This window comes from Lasioglossum baleicum, chromosome 15 (assembly GCF_051020765.1).
Source record: "Lasioglossum baleicum chromosome 15, iyLasBale1, whole genome shotgun sequence".
NCBI classification, from domain to species: domain Eukaryota; kingdom Metazoa; phylum Arthropoda; class Insecta; order Hymenoptera; family Halictidae; genus Lasioglossum; species Lasioglossum baleicum.
This window is the reverse complement of record NC_134943.1, coordinates 1175494-1200665: the sequence shown is the minus strand read 5'-3', so window position 1 is coordinate 1200665 and position 25172 is coordinate 1175494. Positions and strand designations below refer to the sequence as shown.

The 25172-nt window shown below is 35.5% G+C and overlaps 1 protein-coding gene across 11 annotated transcripts in view; it reads left to right on the top strand.

Moving 5' to 3' along the window:
- The window catches only part of LOC143216303 (uncharacterized), a 491467-nt gene that overhangs the window by 366869 nt on the left and 99426 nt on the right, over positions 1–25172 (top strand). For 7 of the 11 annotated variants that reach the window (XM_076439218.1, XM_076439224.1, XM_076439222.1 and 4 more), the window contains one exon: positions 13784–13804. The exons of the other annotated variants lie outside the window; for them this stretch is intronic. In XM_076439218.1, coding sequence (XP_076295333.1) covers positions 13784–13804 — 21 coding nt within the window. The remainder of the gene's footprint in view (positions 1–13783; positions 13805–25172) is intronic. 11 annotated transcript variants of the gene reach the window in all.

The window sequence follows — 25172 nt, the reverse complement described above, 5'->3', positions numbered from 1 at the left end:
TCTTTAAAATTTGATTAGTAATGTATAGACTGCGGATCTTGATGCACAATAAAACTTGTCTGCATCGATTGCAGGGAATAGAAACCAAACAGAATGTTATTTCTTCCCTTAATAATTTTAATAGACGAGAAGTCATACATACCTCTTCAATTTTAAAAGTTTTCCTACAACTTTGAATTTCATCTAATGAATTTTGTTATAAATGCATAAAGATTCGCAGTCTAGTACGGTATTTCTATTCAAAATAGAGAAACTACGAATTTTATATTTTCACCTAACAATTCATTCTGTTATTATTATCATTATAAATTACATTTTAATTACATTATTATCTGAACAAAAATGCATATACATTATAAAACGTATCTACGAAAATATCTTTCGTCCCTGTTTCTAGAAAATAGCAGAACAAACGTTGACGCAAAGATCCATAGGCTAGTAATAATATTTAAAATTTTCAGTCACGATGGATAGTAATATTAAAATCAAAAAAATACTGAATGCCAGGCCGCTTTGTGTAACGCGACGCGACGCAGCACACTATGAAACAAAAGAGCGCTCTCTTGGAAATAATGTTACAAAGTTGGTCAGAATGCGCCCGTTATTGCTTCTGGTTCTGGTGCGTGCCGTGATCCCCTTTCTCGCAACATGTAATTTCAGCAAACAAATTCAGTCGACGTTCGCGAATAAATTTGCAAATCAAGTTAAACATTTTCTCGACTATTTACGGTTTCTTAGTAAGATCATGTTTGCCTAAGAAGCTGTTCCATAGTTTCCTCATTTGGAACGATATCAGTTGGTTTTTCAATTATAACTCACAGTTTCATCATAATTACAAGAATATGTATTCAGAATATTCAGCAAGAACAGAAAAATTTTCTTTTCATCTTAAGCAGGCTGGCAATTTTATATGTTTACTGCAAAAGCTCTATGCGTGGTGAAACATCCAACACAGTTTAACAAGCCTTTTTTTATTTCGTCCTTAATTAAATGTCTACTAGAAAAACCAAATAATGAAATAAAAAATTTTTTTAAATGTAGAGTTTTATATCATATATTTATTTTAAAAAAACGCAACTAATGATAAAATATACATTGTACAGTGGATTCAAACGTATTTGAACACTAAATTTCTTAAATGGAATTGTTACAGTTCAGATGTTGACAATTTTTCATCAGGATACTTTCTTTTGTTAGATTTACTGTAAATTGACATATTTAGATTTTGGTTGGAAGTGTATTTGAGGAGGCCAAAAAATCATCTTCGAAATTTCAATTAAAAATGTTACTTACCAGTATCTTGCTTTGTTAGGACGAGTAAAATTATGTTGCGAAATTAAACGAACGATTCTAAGGAATCATTTGAAGATTTTTAATGAAATTGGTGACAGACCTTCGCAACGTTTGCTGTCTGCCAACGGTTCTTCCGTTGCCTGTTGGAAGACTTTCATTTACGTCCAAGGGTCTCTTGAACTTCGCCATCTAAGTTCAGGAGTTTCACTTTTTAAATTCAAATGTTAATTCCTGCAATTAAGCTTCCTTTTAATTTCGCTGCTATCTCAACGCCATGCCGATTACCGTGTAACGAGAACTCGTTTTTGCAAAAGTATTTGAATTCGTAGGAGCGAAACCATCTTGGATAAAATTGAATAGAACCATGATCATTTGCATGGAGGCTTTATGCCGTCTCGCCCCTACAAAATCATCGCCGCGGAAACGTTCGTTTCATTGCTCGCTAACAAGTTGCAATGCTTCTTTTATCAGCCCTCGTTGGATTGGAAAATTTATTGTCGGAGGGTGTGGACCAAGATGGAGGGTTCGCTCGATGCAATCTGCATAATTAAATAGAAATCGTTCCATTTCCATTTTGCAGTATTATAGCCGACTCTTTACTTCGGCAAAAATGGCGTAACAGATTAAATTGAAAATCTGAATGGAACCATCTATTTACATAGATTTTGTTAAGAATTATGATAAAGTTAAATCTATAAAGAAGTAAAACCTTATTCAATTTCTGTGTATACAATAGGATTTATTAAGAATCATAATAAATTACAATCTATAAAACAGTAGAATTTTTTCAATTTTTATGTACAGAGATAAATGCAGTTATGGTAAAAATGGATAGGTGTAATTTGAAACAGTAAAAACATTAGAAGAATTTACATAGTTATGCTATTTACATAGAAATGATTAAGAATTATGCTAAATTGAAATCTGTAAAGAGGTAGAACGCTTTCATTTCCACTAACAGAGAACTAGAGAATAAAAGATTAAACCTGACTAGGTTTACTAGATGGAACAAGTTTCAGAAGAATGTTAAACATGTTGATCCAGTAACATGCTTCCGTTGTTCTCTAGGAGCGTATATCATTCACGTGCAAGATTTATGGCTGGGAAAGACTCAAATTGCGAACGGCACGTCTGTTCTTACAGTTATTACAGCTACTAAATTGCAGACCGAACGCTGTCAGATGATCTTTAAGAAGAAACTGATAACAGGGAAAGTTGAAAAGTGGACACACGAGCTGAACGGACCCTGTAATAGCTTCCTGGATTTAGACCGTCATAAATCTTGCACAACAGCCACCGAAACCTTGTCCCATTGCCCGAGTCTTCCACTTTTCTCAACTAATTACCCTACATTTTTTATGCCATCTGAACTCTCCGCGTAGCCAATAATCTTCTTCGGTAGTCTTCCCAGGGAACAGCTGGTGGGGTGAAGTTTCTGTCGAACAACATCATTTCGAGCGTGAGAACCACTTTCTCGAAACAGAGTTTCGGTAAAAATAAAATTCATCTTTATCTTTAATTTATAACCATTTGCACACTCGGAGCTATTTTAACTCGAAAATTAAACATTTCTTCCGATCTAGAATATTTCCATTACCTACGATTTTTAAAATTGTATTATTACTTCAAGTTCACTACATCTGGTTAGGTAACAAGTGAAAAGTGTCAAATATTGTTGACAATAAAAATAATAGAATTATTTGCTTTAGAATTGCATGAAATTCAACATTTATGTGTATTTTCAATTTGAGCATGTACTTTTAAGTAGAGAAGTTTAGAAAATGTTCTAAAATTGTCAGTCGCGATTACATAAATCAGTAATTTTCACTTTAAGCTTTCTTATGCAGTACAAGTACTGCATATTTATATCGCGGAGTAAATTGATCATTAGAGAATGCATTATTAATTCCTCGCCAGACCCGTTCAACAAAACACAACAAGTATTTAACGGATCGATATTTCCTATTCGGATTTGAAATATACAGTGTCCAGATTTATCACGTACATACCGTGGCCTCGAGATTTGAATGTTAAATTCACCAGCGCTCGAGCGTTTCGACGAACCTCGCGATTTTCGTTCCGTTCGATTTTTTCGCTCCGTTCGTTCAATCTGGTATTCAAAGCGAGTCCCTCCTCCACGGCTACAACATTTTCGATATCTCTTAACCTTGCGCTCGCAACCCCATTTTCGATCACCTTTTCCATGGCACCCTTGTTCCTTATTGTAGTTTATACTCGTTTGTTCCAATGTTAGCATAACGTATACTTTTCCTCGTTACTGTTTCTTCTCTCTTGTAACTACCAGCAATGCCATCGAGCTCGATGCATACTCATGAATTCGAAACGAATCTAGTGCAGAAGTTTCACTCTAGCGATTCAGTAATTATTCACAAGAAACGATGTGTCGTTTACTGTATTTTAAAAATTTATTCGATTAGAATGGCTCGTTTCCTGTATACATACGGTTACTCGAATTAATATTCGGACGCTCTACAAAAGACGATAACTTTTTTAATATTGTACTATACGATTTGAACTTTTTTGGGAAGCTAGAGCAATTAGTTTACTAAAGGATGTGAAAAGAAATTTTGTCAAAAATTGCAATTGATCGGAATTGTTGAAAAAATACTAAAAGTTGCATTTTGAAACTTTTTTATGTGGGCCTATATTGAAAATTTGAGAAATACCTTTTGTAGATCTGTGTCGATTAAACATATTCCGAAAATTTCGTCAAAATCTTCTCGATTTTCTCGATTTTCGGCCTCCAACTGCAGTGTAATTCAAAGAATTCTTACATCTTTCAATGCCTGTCGTTTTTCCCGCATCAACCGGTTTCGATGAAATTTTCACAGTGCATACAATTGACACAGCTCTACAAAACGTATTTCTTAAAATTTCAATATAGGCTCACATAAAAAAGTTAAAAATTCAACTTTTAGTATTTTTCCAACAATTCCGATCAATTGCAATTTTTGACAAAATTTCTTTTCACATCCTTTAGTAAACTAATTGCTCTAGCTTCCCAAAAAAGTTCAAATCGTATAGTACAATATTAAAAAAGTTATCGTCTTCTTTAGAGCGGTCTTAAACTTTTGTCTGCTACTGCAGTTAGTATTGTATTTAAAAGAATTAAAAACGATCACGAGACACTTCAATATAAAAAAATATTCAATACAAAGGAATATATAGAAATAACCTCCAGATACAAATTAACAACGAAATCATGATGAAACTTTGTTACAATAATATAAGATATTTTTGCCACACCTTGCCTAAAGCCGTACTTTTTAAATTGCTTCCAAAAAAAATTGTATTGAAATAAAATTTTTGTCCAACTCTGCCAGCAAACCTGTGCCCATTTCCGCCAAGGAATCACATTCCCAACAGCGGGTGGCAGTGTCCTTCCGTAAACGTCATTTTTCGTTTGGCGTCTACTACAGCTGAAATCCCAGTACAACCGAAAACTTAACCCTGTTGCCGCGATCCATTTCACGGCTATCCAGTTTATTCTTGTTCAGTTTCCAGCCTGGCGACTCGACCGCTGCGCTTTTCCCAGATAATACGTATACATATAGCCCGGTGTGACAAGTCCATATCGGTGCGACGCGACGTGCTTTGCCTCGCCCTTTAATCCGATAACGCGCATCAGCCCCTGAAACTCTCTCCGAGGGCGAAGGTTTGGTAGAAAATTAGCCAGCCACCTACCGAGTGTCTAGGCTTCATCCGATCCCCACGTGCGCTCACCCTTTACGCTTTGAATTATGTCATTCTTGGTTTTTATTGATATTTCACACGCTTCAATCTACGGAAGCCTGGTGTGAACCGTCGAAACTGAACGACTTTCGGGAATTCATTGTAACTGTGAAGCCAATCTTTTTGAAATTGTAGGCCTGTTTTATTACACTATTCAAGTAGATATAAATATATATTTTTTAGTCGGAACGTGCTGTTTATAAAGAAGTTATAATAGATTATAGGTGGTCGCAAGATCTAAAAGAAAATAATTCTTTCAAAATATATTGTATATAAGAAATAAAATGCAAATCGAGGTTCAATCTCTCGACTGTGATAATTTAAATAAAAGGGGACGTTTTTCGAAAACGAAAAGTATTCTTGATCGGCGGCAACGTTTTAATGGAAATGGAGAGTCGAAGTGCCTGCGGACCGTAAAGAGTTAAAATTGCTAGAAATTTGTATTGCCAGGATGATTACTTCGGGGCAAGTGACGGTCCAATTATGAACTCCGCGGAATACACGTCCTTTGCCTCGGTGTATTTTTGAAAAAACTTTCAATCCGATTCCATTGAAACTTCCTAGTTCGTCCAGGAAAGTTCGGATTAACCAGTAATCAATGATTGCTCCACTTTCTCTAATGTTCGAGAGGAAGAGAAGAGGCACGAGAGAGAGACGATCATTTCAGTCCTATGTACCGTGTAACGAGATTTGTTTCTTATGAGGGCGGAATCTGTTTGTCAAAATAAAAGTATATAAAATCGTGGAAATACATAGGTTGTTATCTCAGTTAAAATTCCTCGGAACTCTTTTTAACAGAACGCAGTAAAACTTCGCGCACGAATAATTACACTGTCCAACAAATTTCAACTTTTTTTGTGATTTCAATATACTGTTGGGTCCTTCTTATAGAGTTTTTTGCGCTGATTCCGAATCTGGTTTTAATTTTTTTCCTATACGTCCAGTTTTTGAAAATCATGGCTTTGAAAAAAAAACATATTTTTCAACTTTAAACAAATATTGTGATGTTATTATAAAAGATATTGAATTGTTGTTTACAGCAAACGATTCTGTAGACTTTCCCGAATACAGTGATATCCAATATTAATACATTATGATTGTTTAAACATGTTTAAACAATGATTAAAGACGGAGATGCACCACTTTTGCACCAATTTTTGCGGATATTTTCGAATTTATCTCAAAAAATAAGGGTCCAGCGAAAAATTGAACTATACCACGCGAAAGAGCAGACTTTTATCTTGAGAAACCCCCCTGTGAAGTTTGCATGGTCGACGTTTTTACCGAACCAGAAAGCAAAATATCTTCGCCCGACATGCGTTGACGCCAGTGGTGCTCTTCCACTAGCGCGGTCGTTCGTCGGGATACGGCGCGGCGCGCTGTGGTGAAACGGCGCGTGGCTATAAGCGCGCAATTATGTCAGCTTACTTAAATGTAATATTTTATTAAATGTGTTATACTATTGTTATTTATTATTTATTAGTATATTTATTCTGTATAAATTATTTTATGTATTTTTTAATGTTAGTCTCTCGTTTATAGTATATTTAATACAAAAAATACCTTTTGTAACAAAAAAATAATTTATTCACACACTACACTATTACACTATTTACAATGCTAATATATATGTGTACACTATTCAGATATAATACACTACTAAAATACATATATTATATACACAACAACTAAAATACTATAAATAACTATAAATGTTTTTTATGAAGTTTTATACGTAGCAATGCAGATTTGAAATGCTTGACACGACTGATTTCAACAAACACAAAGCCGAAACTGAACTCTGGCATCAGTTTTCTTAAGAACCAACACGATATTTTGAAATAAATGACGGTCTACGGACAACGGAATACATACAATGTAAGGAAAGTCTGCAATGCGCTGACTGAAAAATTTTATTTTCAGTAATTGTCGTCTTATCTATGTATTGTAATTATAGTGCCAATGAACACTCGAGATTCTTCCGAGTAAAATAAGTCCAAACACAATATAAACGGGACTATTTTTATTGACTTAAATACATAATTAAAATAGTTTGCTCCATATTAAATCGATATAGTGTATTATATCTGAATAGTGTACACATATATATTAGCATTGTAAATAGTGTAATAGTGTAGTGTGTGAATAAATTATTTTTTTGTTACAAAAGGTATTTTTTGTATTAAATATACTATAAACGAGAGACTAACATTAAAAAATACATAAAATAATTTATACAGAATAAATATACTAATAAATAATAAATAACAATAGTATAACACATTTAATAAAATATTACATTTAAGTAAGCTGACATAATTGCGCGCTTATAGCCACGCGCCGTTTCACCGCAGCGCGCCGCGCCGTATCCCGACGAACGACCGCGCTAGTGGAAGAGCACCACTGGCGTCAACGCATGTCGGGCGAAGATATTTTGCTTTCTGGTTCGGTAAAAACGTCGACCATGCAAACTTCACAGGGGGGTTTCTCAAGATAAAAGTCTGCTCTTTCGCGTGGTATAGTTCAATTTTTCGCTGGAACCTTATTTTTTGAGATAAATTCGAAAATATCCGCAAAAATTGGTGCAAAAGTGGTGCATCTACGTCTTTAATCATTGTTTAAACATGTTTAAACAATCATAATGTATTAATATTGGATATCACTGTATTCGGGAAAGTCTACAGAATCTTTTTCTGTAAACAACAATTCAATATCTTTTATAATAACATCGCAATATTTGTTTAAAGTTGAAAAATATGTCTTTTTTTAAAACTCCATTTTCTCAAAAACTGGACGTATAGGAAAAAAATTAAAACCAGATTCGGAATCAGCGCAAAAAACTCTATAAGAAGGACCCAACAGTATATTGAAATCAAATTTGGTGTTGGACAGTGTTATTTATCGGCTAGCTTGCGGAACTTTCAGAAGAAATTGTTGTTTCTAAGTATCCCGAAATTTGTTGACTTTTGTTAGCGGAACGCTACTTCGTTCTGGGGCTGTGCTCTCGCCGTTCCATTTTTAGGGGTGTTTTCCTGTGTTAAACGCTTCTTCTCCACTAGAGTGTGCACGTTGCACCGGTTTAACAACCTTCCTCTATTTTATTCTAAATACACACATAAATTCTTTTTAAAGCTAAGAAATAGTTGTCTCTCTTTGTATAATAAGATTCTTCCAATTATTTTATGGTCATATACAATTTTTTTGGAATGTCTATGGAAAACATCAGCACGATAATCGGATTAGTTTAGTTATTACAGAGGGTGTCGTAAAAATGTTTAACTTCCTCGAAAGGGGCGATTCCTGAAATAATTTGAAGCAACATTTTCATTTGCAAAAATGTCCGCCTCAATTTTGTTAAGGAATTATTAACGAAAAACCACGGACCAATCAGAGTTCAGCTCGGCGGCAGGTTTCACTGAACGCAGCGTTGGTGTCGCGCCGCGATGAAGCAGTGAACAAGAGAATGAACAAAAATTGATTTAACTACAACTCATTGATCAGATAAAGGTCAGACAAAATCCGAACACGAGAGCGATCGCTTCAAGACTAGAATTGATTGCAATCACATGTTTAGGTTATCCTGCAGATTGAATACGTAGGTAACTGTTCGAAAAAAAGTCTGTCCTTTTACTGAGCATGAGGTAGAAATGTTAAGTGCGTGGCGTTTACGAGTCTCTATTGTTCTATACCACCCTTAAGAAAGTTTCTAAAAAAAGAACAGACGATGTTTTGCCACATGATTGCCATAAACTCTAGTCTTACAGCGGCCCTCTCGTGTCCTGTTGTTTGTCTGACCGCCTAGTCGTTCGACATGCGTAATCCCCTCCCTAAACTCTTCAAAAAAATCTTGCACGAAGTCAGTGTCGTTCGAACAGCGATAGAGTAAACATTTCTAAAGACGTGTCAATTCGAAATTCGCGAGTGTTATCTACCATTAGTTATGCAGTTTGGTGACCTGACCGTATACGTCCGACTGGACGAATCATGAGACAGACGAATGACTCAGTGACATACATTTCGATGTAAATGCATTAAATGCTCCTTCTCTTGTTCATTGCTTCACCGTGGCGCGATACCAACGCTACGCTCGGCTGCACGGTACCTTGGGTAATCCAATAGATTTGAGTGAGAAAATTCCAAAAATTCAAGTTTCAATCCTAGGAGATCAGTGGTTCAAAAGTTGAATGATTAAACTTTTGCGATTTTCAGTGTTTTTGAGTTAAGGGTGCCATCATATTGGTATGTACTCGGAGATCGTCCAATGAGCGGGAGCCGCGAGAAGGTTGGTCAGGATTAAGTTCGTGGGGGGTTCGAAAACTTTTTAAACATGTGTTTCTGTACCATTAGAAGCAATCACAAAAGTAAAAGGACTTTCCAGTTATTATTTATAAATATATTCCATTCGACATTTTATTTGCTTTGTAAATTAATCGTGTTAGATGTGACACGGCGATTGTTTTATTGTCTTTCTTCTTTGTTGTTGCTACAATGGAGGTACGTAATTCTAGTCACAGTAACGAACTGCAATTCTGATTTCCGATTTACTTAACTTTTGTTGTTTAACCAGGAAGCAAAATAAACTTGCATTGTGCTTGTTCTCTTCAAAGAACATTGTCAACGAAAATTTATTGTCGATATGAAATACACTGGTTAATTTTTCGTGTCGGTAAAAAGAAACAACCGGATATTTCGGAAACGAAGTGAATTGGCCTGAATTTAAAACGTTTACGTGCCCAGCGTAAAGAATGCTTCTAGCGATTTATTAAATAGCACATGCAATGTGATTGATTCCTATGACCAAATTTCGAACTCGTTAACTCTATTGCTCTTTATTTCGATAAATATCTAACAATGTCATTAAAGGATTTATCACAAACTAGTCGAAAGGAAATTGTAAAATGAATTCTGAAAAACTGCAGTGATTAAAACGCGTATAAATTTAAAAAAATTCCTAGTCACTAAGTTATGAGACGACGGAGAGCAGTGTGTAGAATGTGCCGGGGTACTAAATACAAGTAGATCCAAAAAGTAAAGGTTAAAGTAACGTATTTGTAACCCTAAGGCGGGCCTAAGGGGAATTAATAAAGCAATGTGTACATACATACATACTAAAGTTTTTCAATTATTTATACATTTCTCAGTGTTGGATACACTTCAGTTCTGTAAAAAAAGATTGTACAACCATAGGCTTGGACTCATTTAAAGCTTGAAGCAAAGCACTGCTCTTTTTCCCCTAATTGTAAGATATTTTTACATTGTATTTATTAAAAATAAAATCCCCCTGGGACAGCTGAATATTTTTACATAATGTAGTAATGCAGTAGATGAGAAACTGAATTTTTCCAAAAAATGCAGCAAACTTAAACGTCTCCAGAATATTACAAAATTTTTGCTGACAAATGAAACCACCATAGATTTGAAGATTAAAGCCTTCCCTTTGCAACAACACCTTAAAAATTGAAATACGATTTTTTTTGCTGTTTTATGGAACAAAAACGAGGAACGCGTTTGGTCATGTGAAGCCCTCATGGCGTAATTTATACTAACTGTAAAGTAGACGGTACACCTATAAGTCAAAGTTCGATAAAACGCCTAGAAAAAATCGCACATAAATTTTTAAGGTACCAGGGCGTTGCAAAGAGAAAGCTTCAATCTTTAAATCTATGGTAATTTTTCTTACAGACGTTCCAATTTGTAACATTTCGGGCCAAAGAAAATGTCTTCAGTTTCCCAGTCGCTGAATTATGAAAAAATATCAAGCTCTAAGCTTTAAAAAATGAGTGGAAATTTATTGTCTTGCGATGCGCAATTTTTCGAGAATCGGGTACGTAGTGTTCAAATACTTTCCCGATTCACTGTATATTAGTCGAAGAATAAAATTGAAAGTTTGAAGACAAAGTGCAAACTACGTATAATAAATTTCTCTCTGATAACCTTTAAAGGAGTGTATAAAGTTAAATGGTGCTACGCTGTTCGGTACAGTTCTATTCTAAAAAAGTTATGCTTGTCTAAAGTGGATGGTACAAAGCCGCGCAAACTTTTCCCGATAGGTAATATTTATGACCGAACCCAGATACATTTCTCGATCATTCGCGGATGATCCGCCGCGAATGCAAAGTAATCATATTCCATAATAAATAGTTAGTCGGTGAAAGATTAAAAGTCCTCGAAAGACGGACTACTTTTCAATCGTCTCTTCGACGATATCAGAGGTTATTTCGTTTGAAGGGTAAATTTCATCGAGGTCTGACGCATAAATTTCACCGGAGCGAAGTCTGAGGCATAAATTTCGCCGAAGTCTGTACTCGCCCTGTTCCACCACCGAGGATCCCCCGGTATCCTAGAACTTAACCTCATTCCCTCAACCTACATCGAAGCACTCTCGTTTATTTTCGTTCGACTTTCCAGACACGCGGGATCCCGCGGCATCCCACGGACTCCTGGGACCGAAAGCTGTTTGTTGGCTCTCAAAGGTCCTTTATCGCGAGCTATTCACGATCATTTCTTTGTTTCGTTAACAAATATTATTTGCTGACAAACGTTTCCTCGTATTTTGCTCCGCATACAAGCTCTTTTCCTTCATACATTTCTTCGTAGTGTGCGAATTTAATTCGAACGTTTTTGCACATGGTCATTCAATCCTTAATGGAAGCTTTCGGTCTTGGAACCTAAAGAAATTGTCATTTTCAGGATTCTTTCTCCAACAAAATAAATGAGATCTGTGATTTTTTGTTACTATGAAGGTCAACAATTATTTTGTAATAAATTTAATAAAAGTAGAAGATAAAAAAATATATAAGAAAAACTTTTTAAAAACCACGCTCATATTAAAATGCAATAAAAAGGAGAAAATAATTTTTTTAGACATTAGTGACTGTAAATAAAAGCGTGGAGCCCCCACGAAGATTACGTCAATATGGTTTAGCGCCCCACGCTTTTATTTATAGTCACGAATGTCTAAAAAATTATTTCCTCCTTTTTATTGCATTTTAATATAAGCGTGGTTTTTAAATTGTTCTTTTTATATATTTTTTTATTTAACTCAATTTTAAACGCATTTAAATCTTTGAATTTTTATCTAAAATTAGTACATAATATGTATAGCGTTTTAATTCACAGTCATATTTTTTATGGTTACTATATTTTTCATTAACAAAACTTATATTATCCGCTACTTTCGTATTAATATTATAAATGACTATTGATTAAAATTTTAATTGTTTACATAGTAATGAACGAAATGCTACCGAAGCTGAACTCCAGTTATCTGCATAATTACTGTGCCCGATCGTAACAGATGCAACTGACTAGAACAGTGTGAAACAAAAACTTGAGCGCCCAGTAAATGGCCGCGGACTTTATTTACTTTATCGCGTAGTAAAGCTATTCGTTGATGTAAGAAGTTTTTATTTCATCCCTTGTTCCATAAATTAGATCGTAAACATGTCTATTGCATTAGCATCTATGTTCTAATGTTTATGCGTCCCATAAAATTGTTACTGTCTCCGCAGTTCACAGACTGTTCAACTTACAGGTCATTTCGGTGGGTTTTAATCATTAATTTACCAGATTATTTCGAACTGTCGAAGCACCGGGGCGAATACCATGCATGATCATATTGCAGATATTCCGATAATTCTCCATTTCGTAAAGTAACGAACAGAATATTTTATTTCCGCAGTTTGCGAATCTAAGTTAATTAATCCTTTTTCTTGCTAATAGTGCTGTCAGTCGAACCAGTTTCAAGTTCCAGTATTTTCACTTTCTTTTTCTAAGAACTATTAAAACAGTGTTCATAAGAAGAAAGCAATTTTTAATTGAATAATGAATTAATTTCTACTAGCTTTTCAAATTACAAATTTAATTTTCCAAATTGACAAATGATCTTTAAAAATCGACAAAGCTTACTAAGACTTTATTAGAGTTCCATCAATTTCTATAATTCCATTCGCAGCTTGATAAAATAAATATTTCTCCATAGATAAACCGACTCGTCAGTTTGTGTTTGGTGTAATATTTCTCGAGACTTGATTCGATTCCCGACGTAAAAGTGTAGATACTGGATATAAATCTCGGAATTCCTAAGGATCTCACGATGTGTGTCCCCAGCCCATATTCCCTTCGCATCATGGGTTTTACTGTACGTATGTGTCACACAGGATTCGAACTATTGGATTACAACAAGGAACATCTGTATGGACGTCAGAACAGACAGTATATCCTCGAAAGAAGCACTCTAGATATATCCGTGTTTCACCAGGCTCACAGTTTTTCTTTTTTTTTTCTTTTAAAGATTCCTTTTAGAATTTCATATTTTTATGGTAACGCGGCGTATATTTACAGTGTATCTACGTACCATTTCCGTTTGCAAGTTTTTGGAGAGATCGCTGAAAACTACGAAAAATATCTTTCGATAAATGCGCCAAATCAAATCTCCCTAATAATATATCTATGGGTATATTAATGAGTTAACGGAAACATTTTTAATTTGTTTTATGTAGACGGCATCAACCAATGGCACAATTCACGAGATCTTTGAGAGATTTGATTTTATTATTACAAAGGTCTAAAATAAAGCTCACGGCTAATATTAGAAAAATGTTTAAAATACAATTTTCGATTAATACTAGAAAATGGTACTTGTTGTCAAATATTCATTTGCATTTAAAAAGTGATAGCATACACAAACTTTCAATGATAGCAATATGGTATTAATAATTTTGTTTTTATTTTGTAGGAGCAAGTGAACGCCCGCCTGGTAAGTTTGCATTCCGATTTAATTTTTAGTATAGTCAATATGGGTAGCGCATTATGTTTTTTTTTGAAATTTTTACGTGTATAAGTACATATTATTCGTGTGCTTTCATTCACTCACTTCATTAAGACGGTTATAGTTTTTTTTTTCATTAAAAAATATCGTTTTCTACTTTAAAATTAGCTTCGAGATACAATAGTTGTCCACAGGAGTATTTGACAGAAAATTACTGCACTTCGTTTCCACTTTTTCACGCTTCACTTATCGCAACATTCTATCGTAATCGATGTTACTCTGCACGTTAATTATTTTAATTGTCATCGTGGCAGTTTCAGCAGTGAGTTAAAAATTAATATAAAACGGAACCTTATAATTGACCATTACAATGTATCGTTAAATAATTTAATCTCTACAAATAGCTGGCAATAGATACTCGAGGATCATCGGCCACGCTACAAATGCGGTGCTAGACAATAGTACTCAACAATTGATGACGTGATAGTGGGCAACGAGAGAATGCCAAGTTAACTAAATAATAGATAATGCGCAAGAGCGGGGCATTCAAATTGTAAACGACTCTCGACAAAACATTATGTTCTAAATAAAATAATGTCACTTTTATTTCGCGTAATGCCGCATCAAAATTTACTATTCTTCCAATGTGTGCATGCATAGTTATACGGATGTTTATGCAAAATAAAAATGTTGCTCATCGATTCTAACAGGGGTCAAGTAAAAAGTTCTTTCTTTAATAATTTTACCGAGTTAAAACTAATATATCGATGTTTTTAAATTCTCTTAAACTTCAAATTATTTTAAATCGGACCTATTTCTTCCTATGTGTGCGTGCATAGTTATGCGGATGTTTATGCAAAATGAAAATGTTGTTCATCGATTCTAACAGGGGCCAAGTAAAATGTTCTTTCTTTAATAATTTTACCGAGTTAAAACGAATATATCGATGTTTTTAAATTCTCTTAAACTTCAGATTATTTGAAATTGGACCCATTTTTGTCATAAATGCATCATAATATCCGCAATCTAGTTATAACTTTTTACCATTTCTATTATGAAGTTAAAATAGCCCTGTGACGAATCATACGAAACTAGTTTAGCATAGTATCCACCGCATCTACTTATGTGCTTCCCGAAGCTATCCGCTAAAACAAGGAATCTTATTTCGAACACTGAACAGTTAGAAGCAAATGTTCCTACAGGATCAACGGAAGCTGTCCAGGAAAATACAAACCGGGACCAGTAATGTTATACCCGTTCTTTTCGAAACTTGTACCTCGGAGTCTCGCTATGTTCTTTGTTGTTTCTTTTCCGATGTCCGTGATCCAGGTCCGATTCATGGACCAATACGATACAAGACTCTGGGAGACTCGAAAGGGATCAAACATGAATTCCGACGGAAATTTTGGCTGGTAAAAGTCTAAATTTCGATGGTAAAAACAGTTTCATCCGAAAAATATTGTTAGATGATCGCGAAACTTTGTGCCTGGTTTAAAAATAAAACAGAAACCACATTTTAAGGTTACAGTACAAGATTAGATTTTAGAACGTAACATTCTGATCAAGTTTTTTATCCATAGAATGTCTTGAAGTTTCTAAAGTGTCTTGTAGCCCTATCTTCAGAATTTATTGATTATTTACAAACATTTAACTACTTGAGTCTACTAATCGTAAGAAACAGTTAATCATATATTATATACCGTATTCAGTTACGTTATAACTTTATTGGTAGTATGATGAAACTCAAGCTTCGAAATTTCGAATTGTACGGTTTCACAATGCCGAAATTGATCAAAAAGTGTAATGATAAAAAAAAAATGGATTCTGAATTTGGAGATATTCATTTACTTGAAAATGGTGATACAGCTACTGGTGATGTTTGCAATAAAGTGGTATGTGATCTACATAGTGATAAATACTAATAATTACTAATAACTAGACTGCGAATCTTTATGCATTTATGGCTCCTCAAGATTTTCACAGCAAACACTATAATATAAAATTCGACACAGAGTTTAGTACGATTTTTATTTGTTTCAGATCTATACAAAGGCTGCTACCACTGAAAACACGATTTTATTTGATATACCGCTTTCTTAAAATTCGTCTACAGAATTTGCAAATTGCATAAACATCCGCAGCCTACTAATAACAGTTGTAATTACCACTTACAAAAATATTTCGTGTGAAGTTCTGAGCACGTAAGAAGTTTTTACTTTAGCTTGTCAAATCTATCTGTGCGGCTGACCAAAACATAGGAATGGGCAAACAAATACAAAGATTTCCCCTTGCGGGGGACATTCAGCCGCACAGCTAGATTTGACAAGCTGTAAATGTGAATCTTTCCCGAAATGACCGTACCTCGTTGAATTGACCAACACCCTAATGCGCCAAGGGCCTAGATTGTCATGAGATCGCAAAGACACAGCCTAGTAAAAGCAACAGATGTCCACGTCATACTCTGAAACAGTGAAAACGCGACAACAATAAAATACTGCCGGTTAGACTGCTGCCGTGGCAACGATTCCATAGTCTTTTAGACGCTGCAGACACTCTTTGCCCTTTGCTTAACCCTGTTTCTACAGGCTAGATCAAATCTTCCGCAGCTGCTACTCAATCCTCGAAAGACAACAGTGTTTATGCTAATCCGCGGATGTACTCGAGTTTCCGTGCTTTTCGGCCACTGCATAACGGAAATCTCGAATTCTGCATTACGTCCGGCGAAGGCTGTTACACTGCGCCAACATGCTACATCACGGTCCGCGTACGATAACACGGAAGTCAATAATACCTTCCGACCAGCGGCGCCGAGACGTTCGACTACCTATCGTGTGCACTGAAAATACCGAATTTTCTTGTCACTTCGTTTTTTTCTCACTTTCTCTTCTCTCTCTCTCTCTCTCTCTCTCTCTCTCTCTCTCTCTCTCTCTCTCTCTGTCTCTCTCCATTTTTATCATCTCTGTTCCTTTTTATCTCTTTCCGTTCCGTCCCCATTATCTTTCCAATAACGGTGGCAGGGATGAAAGTACAGCCGCCGCCACCGCCGCACAGCGCCGCGAGATCTAACATTAACGGGAACCGATAATTACTTTTTGGGCCATCTTAAATTCCCTCCTCTCGATCCGTGATAAACCATGATAACGCGATAACCGAGTTGCCCCTGTCAGTCGAATTTCCCGTCTCTCATTAGCACTTTTAATTAACGCTCTAATATCGATCGTCATCGGGAATCAAATTAATTGTTGTCGTTCTACGATCTAAATATGTCCCCCGGGGTGGGGGCGGGGGGGGGGGGGGGCGAAAGCTTTCCACCTGGACCGAGATTGATTGCGGAGAACGATGTTTCCATCGCGCCTGTTCCCGGTGCTTTTAAGCTCTTGAATCAAGCAAGAATGCTACGCTGATAAGTTCGTGTAAGCGGAAGTGACCTAACATCGAACAGCACTTAATGAGAGACGCTGGTGTTTTATTATGTAATCCAAGTTAATAAAATACTCCCGAAATAAATGGAAGAACTAAAATGAGTATAGATAAAGACGTAAGGACAAATCGAAACTAAACAATTCTGCATGTATTAGGTGTATGCAAAAGTATTAGTACTTTTTGCAATTTTCTTTTATTTATACTATTATTATAAATTATCGTTTATCAACGGCTGCGAATAGATTTTTTTCTGTATAAAATTGTAGAGAAGATTTCAAGATTGATTTCATTTCTTTAAGTGGATTAGAAGTGGCTGATTAAACAAACTACGATATGTTATATATGTATAGACAGCGGATGTTTTTGCAGTTTTCAATTTTTGTAGAGGAATTTTAAGAAAGTGGAATCAAATAAAATCTTGTTTTCAGTGGTAGTAGCCTTTGTAGATCTGAAATAAATAAAAATCGTACGAAACTCTGTTACATTTCATTTTTTGAACATTTTCGGGAGCCATAAATGCATAAAGATCCGCATTTAAGATTTATTTAAATTTTGCATATAGTGGACACCCGCATAACATGATCAAAAAATTGTTTAAAAAAACTGTACAAATGTATGTTCAATAGCAGTAAGTGAACGGTAAGGAGTTTTTGTTAAACAATTTTTTTATAGATTTAAAATACATTCACTGCCACATAAAATTATATGTATACATAGACAGTCTTCTTAAGCAGTTGCATGAATGCGTTATACTTTAATTTATTTTTAAAAACGAAATTAAAACTATATTCTTTAGGTATAAATTTTCATTAGCAAGAAATTGTTACTTACTAGATGCCAGTGTTCCAAATCCATCACGAAGTAGCACACGAGCGTGTACGCGTATTTACAGCTAACAATTAATTTTCATCTGCATACTGAAGCAAGTTGATGCATTCACCGACACGCCGGTAGAAGTTTAGGTGGTTACTGAAGTGGGAAAACTTTGTTATATATTGTTCTTGTTGGGGTTTTCGGGTGTAAGAATTCTTCTGCAAAAATTATTCCAACAATTCGCTAACAATGCTTCAACGAAGTTTTAATGCGCACTAATATTGTATCAGTATCGGTATCCGTGCTGCAGGGTGTGGGTATCGAAAATCTCAACGATCAGAACTACCGAAGAATTCCGATATTTAAAAAGTGAAGATCATCACTCATCGGCAGTGCTCGGCCTGCCTAAAAGAATTCAACAGCTCCGATAGACGAGCAGGAATTGATAAGAGATATTCGAGGTTCTAGGCGAGATTTTTGAGCGGACTATGATATTTTATTTCTTCCGTTGCTTTGATGGTCCATTTTGTGGATCCTTTTCAACGAAAAGAGCTTTGTAAAGCTTTGCACACCTATAAATACATATTGCTGTTAATGTATTGTCAATTTATTAACACTAAACCTACCGAGCCTTAAAAGGTACATGTTCCCTTATAAAAATGACAAGATTGATTTTATTTAGACTTTGTGCGGTTCCTATCGTAATACATGCACTACTAAAGATATCTATGTGTACAATCGTTTCTTATGAAATCAGTTTTATTTTTCTAATTTTAAAATAAAAATTGATATATGCTCTCGGCGCACGGTTTCGATCAGTAATACGGACAAAGGAAATTTGCAATAATTAACTTCTCAACGTTTCGATCCGGGTTTGAATCATTATCAAGAGAATTGCGTCTTGTATAATAAAAGAATATAATGGAAATTTAGCAAGGGAAAAAACACTGATTGTAGTGAAGCTTTTAGAAAAAACATACTTGCTATGTATAAATAACTGTTTAAAAGAGTGTAATTGAGTGACTGTTTTCCATGGTGTGCGCCGAGAGCATATATCAATTTTCATCAAATATTTACGATCGAGAAACAACAAAATAATTTAAAATAAAAAACCTGAAACCGGTCATTTTGACCGGTGTTGGTAGGTTTAGTGTTAACATTTTTAGTGACAAACAGACCTAGCGATATGGGCTCAAAATTTTTGAGAAAAAAATGTATTTATCTCAGAAAAGTGATTTCCAGAGATGTTATACTTAGATTTCACAAAAAAAAATTAAAAGAATTCGCGTTGGGGCGAGTTTTAGATCATCAAAAACGCATTGAAAGTTTAAGTCAGTTCCAGAACTGACGCATTGAAAGTCTTAATGCCTCGCCAGATCGGAGGAATTGACTCGAATTGAGGGGAAATAGTTACCCTCTCTCTGCCAGTACCGGATTAGTCACGTGGCATTGTGATACATATACGACAGAGACGAAACGCGTCACCACGTCACCGGGTCAGTGCGACAGCGTGGGTAATATCCTCGTAGAAGGGGAAGGTAGAGGTAGACAATAATTTTTAATCAACATAAAATAGTAATTAGTTCTTAAACTACAAAAATCAAAACAAGATAGCATATTGATGTTCATCCTTAAACCATTTTGAAAATTATAAACATTAATACAAGTTTATGTATGTGCATTTACCGCAGTTCCGGAGTTGACGACGTATGCACGGAACATACCCCAGAAATTTAAATTTGATTGATTCAATCATTCATGAAATATCGTGCGTAAGTTATCCGAGAGGAATTGCTCGACTCCTCTGGGAATAATTACTCCAATGTTGGTGACGTCAGTCTCTGAAAATTCGTAACTATAGGTCACATGTATAATAGGTTTTGTACGGAGTTTCATAAAGATATGGTTATTTCATTTTTAAAAATTGGTACATGTGTACTAAAAGTTCGAAAAGCAAAGTATACCAAGAGCCTACGATTTGTACAGAGGTCCTGAGCAATATTGCAGCTAATAAAGTATTTGTTAAAGTTTAAAAATATTACTTTTGTTCACATAGATTTTTCTATTAATTTTATATACTTGCCTATAGTTTTCTTGCTTTAATGATTTTATATAAACTGTTGATATTTCTAACAAACATCATTGCTGCTTTGAAATTCCATCACGTAAAACTTGTGGTATCGTATTATTTAAATTTCTTTTTGGCAACTGTGTATACATATTAATGCGAAATAAGAAACCGCACAAACTTATGGACCAACCAAATAGTTACGTGATAACAGAGGTGACTAGGTACTCCTAGAGTCTACTCCATTTTGTGCATCGCCATTGCGTCATGTATACCTAGAAACTAAACCTTATTCCCGTAACCCACGACGAATCTCCCTCGTTTATTTCAGTTCAACTACTCAGGCACGTTACTCCTGTAGCCCCGATTACCCCGAGGGAATTGTCGGTTGTAGGTCCTTCTCAGGGTATACAACTCGCCGTGATCCAATAATAATATCTTGCAGCTTACAAGCCTCTAAGTTTGTCAATTAATTCTTTTCTGGCCGAACCGGCCGAACCGACATGAATACCGTCGACGGAGTTTATCCTGACGGAGCGTGAGAATTTAATAACGTATGTATACTGGTGCACTTCTCAAGGACAATCGACGCTGAATAGCGTACCGTATTAACCGTTTAGGCGAAGCAAGGGTTTTCGTATGTTGCTCGATAAACTAAAGTTACATTTTGCGACATAGAAAACTTTAGATGCCTGCTGCAAATGTTCAATATTAAAACAACATTTAGAAGCAGAGTGGAGCTTAATCACGAACTAAACACCTATGATAAAATATAAAGCACAATAAAAATTCTCTGATTTATTCTGTCCAATTATTAGTTACTTATCCAGTTAATAGAATAATAGAAATTAAAGACTCTTGCGTATATTTAATTCGTGTAATTTGTTCGAACATCCATATGAATTTATTCGTATAAAAATAAATTACATCATTTTTGCTAACAAAGTTGATTCAATGATTTGTACGGTTTGATACAAAAAACATAGTTACTTCTAGAAGTCATAGTTTTTTGTATCAAATAGACCCTTTATCGAATCAATTTGATTCGTAAAAATGTTTTAATGTATCTTTATATTGAAAATCATGAAATTATGAAACCATAGTTTGAATTCATAAATTAATATGAATGTTCTAAAAATTGCGAATTACGTATACACTTGTATTTTTAAAGTCTGTTCGAAACCATGATTTCCAGTAGAAAATCGACTACTCTGTTTTATATAATTTAATAACTTGTAAACGTATGTGAACAACAAGGTTTAAGTATTTTAGGTTGTTATACTGCTTCGTATCCTCACTCGCATAGCTGAAAGCACACGCTCTTCACAGAGAGCTCCTGTGAAAGGGGGCTGTGAGCCAAAAATGATTGGAAAACTATGGACTAGTGAAATATGACTAATACAAGAGTAATACAACGCCGCACCACCCCAAGAAATGTGTTTACTGACGTGGCACGATATTCCCGGCGATTCCGAGAATTGCAGCTATTAACGCATTATTTATCAGTCGACCGGAAACTTTAAATGTACGTTGATTGTTTCCACTTAGAGTTTCCGAACTTATTTTCTACTGGAATCAGCGGAAAGAAACATGAGACTAAAACCAACTGCGCCACGTTTTCGTTGGTAACTATAAAAGTTTCATTGGTTTCACTTGCAACAATGAGCATTGCATCGTTGAAACGCAGCACACATGCTGGATAAAGAAAAAGAAACGGTGAACGATAATTGGGTTAACCTTATTATGTTTAGAAAAATATTCATTCACATTCCATAGCAATATCAAGAAATTGTCTGGGTGAAGAAAAATTTAGGAATGTGGTAACGTTGTTTTTAATGCAACAACATCATTAAGGGATGAAATCAATTTTTATTTTACTCTTGCTGCTCACAATCAATGCAGAACATTTTTATTTTGCATGAAGATCCGCAGTCTAGCGATAAATGAAAATTGGACTGCGCAGAAACTATATTCTATCTCATTTTCAATGAAAGGAACAATCTTTGATTATTTTTATTATTTACCACACCATTTGTATTCAATACAATAATCTCTTATCTAACGTGATACTGGATTAGATACATACATACATACATATATTGGCGAGGCAATACTAATTCAACGACAAGACTTGTCTGTTTTTAATCGTTCTTATAAAACTTTTACTAACCTATTTGTCACATTTTGTTGAGTAATTGACGATTTTTAGAATCCATTTTCTTTAATTGACGATTTAGTAGAACCTCGATTATCCGAACCAGAGTCGCCAAATTAAAACTTGCATCCCCACTACTATCTTCCTCTTTTACGACGCTATCACATGACACGTTTCGTCTCTGTCATGCATGTGTCACGATGCGCCACGTGACTAATCCAGTATTGGGTGCAGAGTGGGTAACTTTTCAATGCTATTTCAAGGTCCCTTCGTGTTTTTTACCCAGAATCCCATATTTTTGTTTTGATATTTGAAAGTGCAGAAAAAAACAAATGACTTTGAATTGAAATAACCTTGATGTAATCCAAAGTTCCAAATTGACCAATTTTTAAAACATGCAAAACATTAGTGCATCAACGTTGTTTCAACTGACGAGTTTGCAGCTTAAATCGTTTTAAAATTGACAAAATGCTGTTGGATTGTACTTGGTGAACTTCTTTCTACAATTTTATCGTGGATTCTAATATAGGAGTATGAAGTGTTCCCGTAATCCACGCAGAATCTCTCTCGTTTATTCTGGTCCAAGTTACCCCACGGCTAGGGCGTGGTACCCATTCCTCTTGGGAATGTATTCTCTTGTAAGTGCTTCAAAGACTACTCGCCGTGATTCAATAATGCCGCTAGACTACCGGGAACGTAATATGAAAGACTTGAATTTCTAATTAATCGTACGGAGTTGCGTTTGTGCGCTGAAAACTCGTGCGTGTAAAGAGAAAGAGAAGAGATCCAGGATGGTTTAGAGACCATTGAAATCGCAGTCTTTTTCCGCGCACGATTTAAACAGGATCAAACTTGCTTTCCTACGCGCCTTCCGCGAAATCGAAGCTACGAAATGCTCGGACAATTAGTTCTAAGATAAAGAAACTATTTGGCTACTTTTTTTGGTTCTCGAAAATGTTAGGTATACATAATGGAAGAAATAAAAATGTGTTTAAAAGTGAGACTCTTCGCCACGGAAATATTATTTTCCTTTATTGAAATTGTACACACACAATAACATAAAGACATTTCTTGTGTTTTTAACAATAAACACAAGCTTGGAATAAATAATTTGTAGAAAGTTTGTGGTGTTGCCTTGATATAAATTATCTATTGACAGAACGATTATAACTGAAAATGTTTACTACATAGTTTATAAAATAAGCAATTAGTGGAACAATGTAATAAATATAAATGTGTTGATCTTATTAGAATTCAGATACAGAACAAGAGTTTCTGAAAAGACAGCGTTAGGCCGTCCACACACGGGTCGATCGTCGATTCGGTCGACGCGATTCCAGTCGCATGCAATTCCCCCCTCCACGTGACTTCCAATGCAAATGAATGGAGAGCCACACACGGGTCGATTCGTAGTCGACTGAAATCGGCTCGACTGAAATCGCGTCCGTCGCATGAACCATCGACACACGGGTCGATCGTCGATTCGGTCGACGTTATTCCAGTTGCATGCGATTCCCCCTCCACGTGATTTCCAATGAAAATAAATGAAGAGCAGCACATTGAAATCGCCGCGATTCTAATCGCGTGCGATCGGCAGCGAAGTTGGAAAATCGCGTGGATCGTACGATTCGCGCGACTCATGGAGGTAAGTTTGTTTAGTTCATGTAATTTAAATGATTTGGCCATTATTTTTTGTAGTTTGAGTGCATTGCACTCTTCGATGTGGTCTATGTATTTAGGTTACATAGGTTATTATTTATTTATTATCTTTTTTTATGTTATTACGCATAGTAATAACATTAAGGTAAGCTTTTTATTTACATAGTTGAATATAATCATGTAGGTTTATGAAAAACAAAAACAAAAGGCAAAATCTTCTCAGGTCGATTTAATCCGGAAGTATTACCACTTGGTATATTGAGCGAAGATTGAGGGAAATCTGTTGAACTTCCACCAACCTCATCTATGAGGAGCAATGCTCATCTGAGGAGTTACAAAAGGAGAGCTTTGCTCCTCATAGATGAGGTTGGTGGAAGTTCAACAGATTTCCCTCAATCTTCGCTCAATATACCAAGTGGTAATACTTCCGGATTAAGTCGACCTGAGAAGACAACTCCCTAAGAACACTCCCACTCCACAGAAAATTGTACAACAGTTTATCAATCCCTGTGACTTCAATTTTTTTTTACTTTGCCTTTTGTTTTTGTTTTTCATAAACCTACATGATTATATTCAATTATGTAAATAAAAAGCTTACTTTAATGTTATTAGTATGCGTAATAACATAAAAAAAGATAATAAATAAATAATAACCTATGTAACCTAAATACACAGACCACATCGAAGAGTGCAATGCACTCAAACTACAAAAAATAATGGCCAAATCATTTAAATTACATGAACTGCACAAACTTACCTCCATGAGTCGCGCGAATCGTACGATCCACGCGATTTTCCAACTTCGCTGCCGATCGCACGCGATTAGAATTGCGGCGATTTCAATGTGCGGCTCTTCATTTATTTTCATTGGAAATCACGTGGAGGGGGAATCGCATGCGACTGTTCATGCCACGGACGCGATTTCAGTCGACCACGAATCGACCCGTGTGTGGCTCTGCATTCATTTGCATTGGAAGTCACGTGGAGGGGAATCGCATGCGACTGGAATTGCGTCGACTAAATCGACGATCGACCCGTGTGTGGACGAAATCGCGTCCGCCGCACGAATCGTACATGACGAGCAAGACGTACGAACTTCACGACGCGATTACAATCGACCCGTGTGTGGACGGCCTTACACAAACTTTTCTTTTTCAAATTCAAGCATTCCGCACTTCACTTTGTTCCTTTGAATCATAAATTCTGGTACAGAGATAGAACCTTTTGTTATGGTGTAT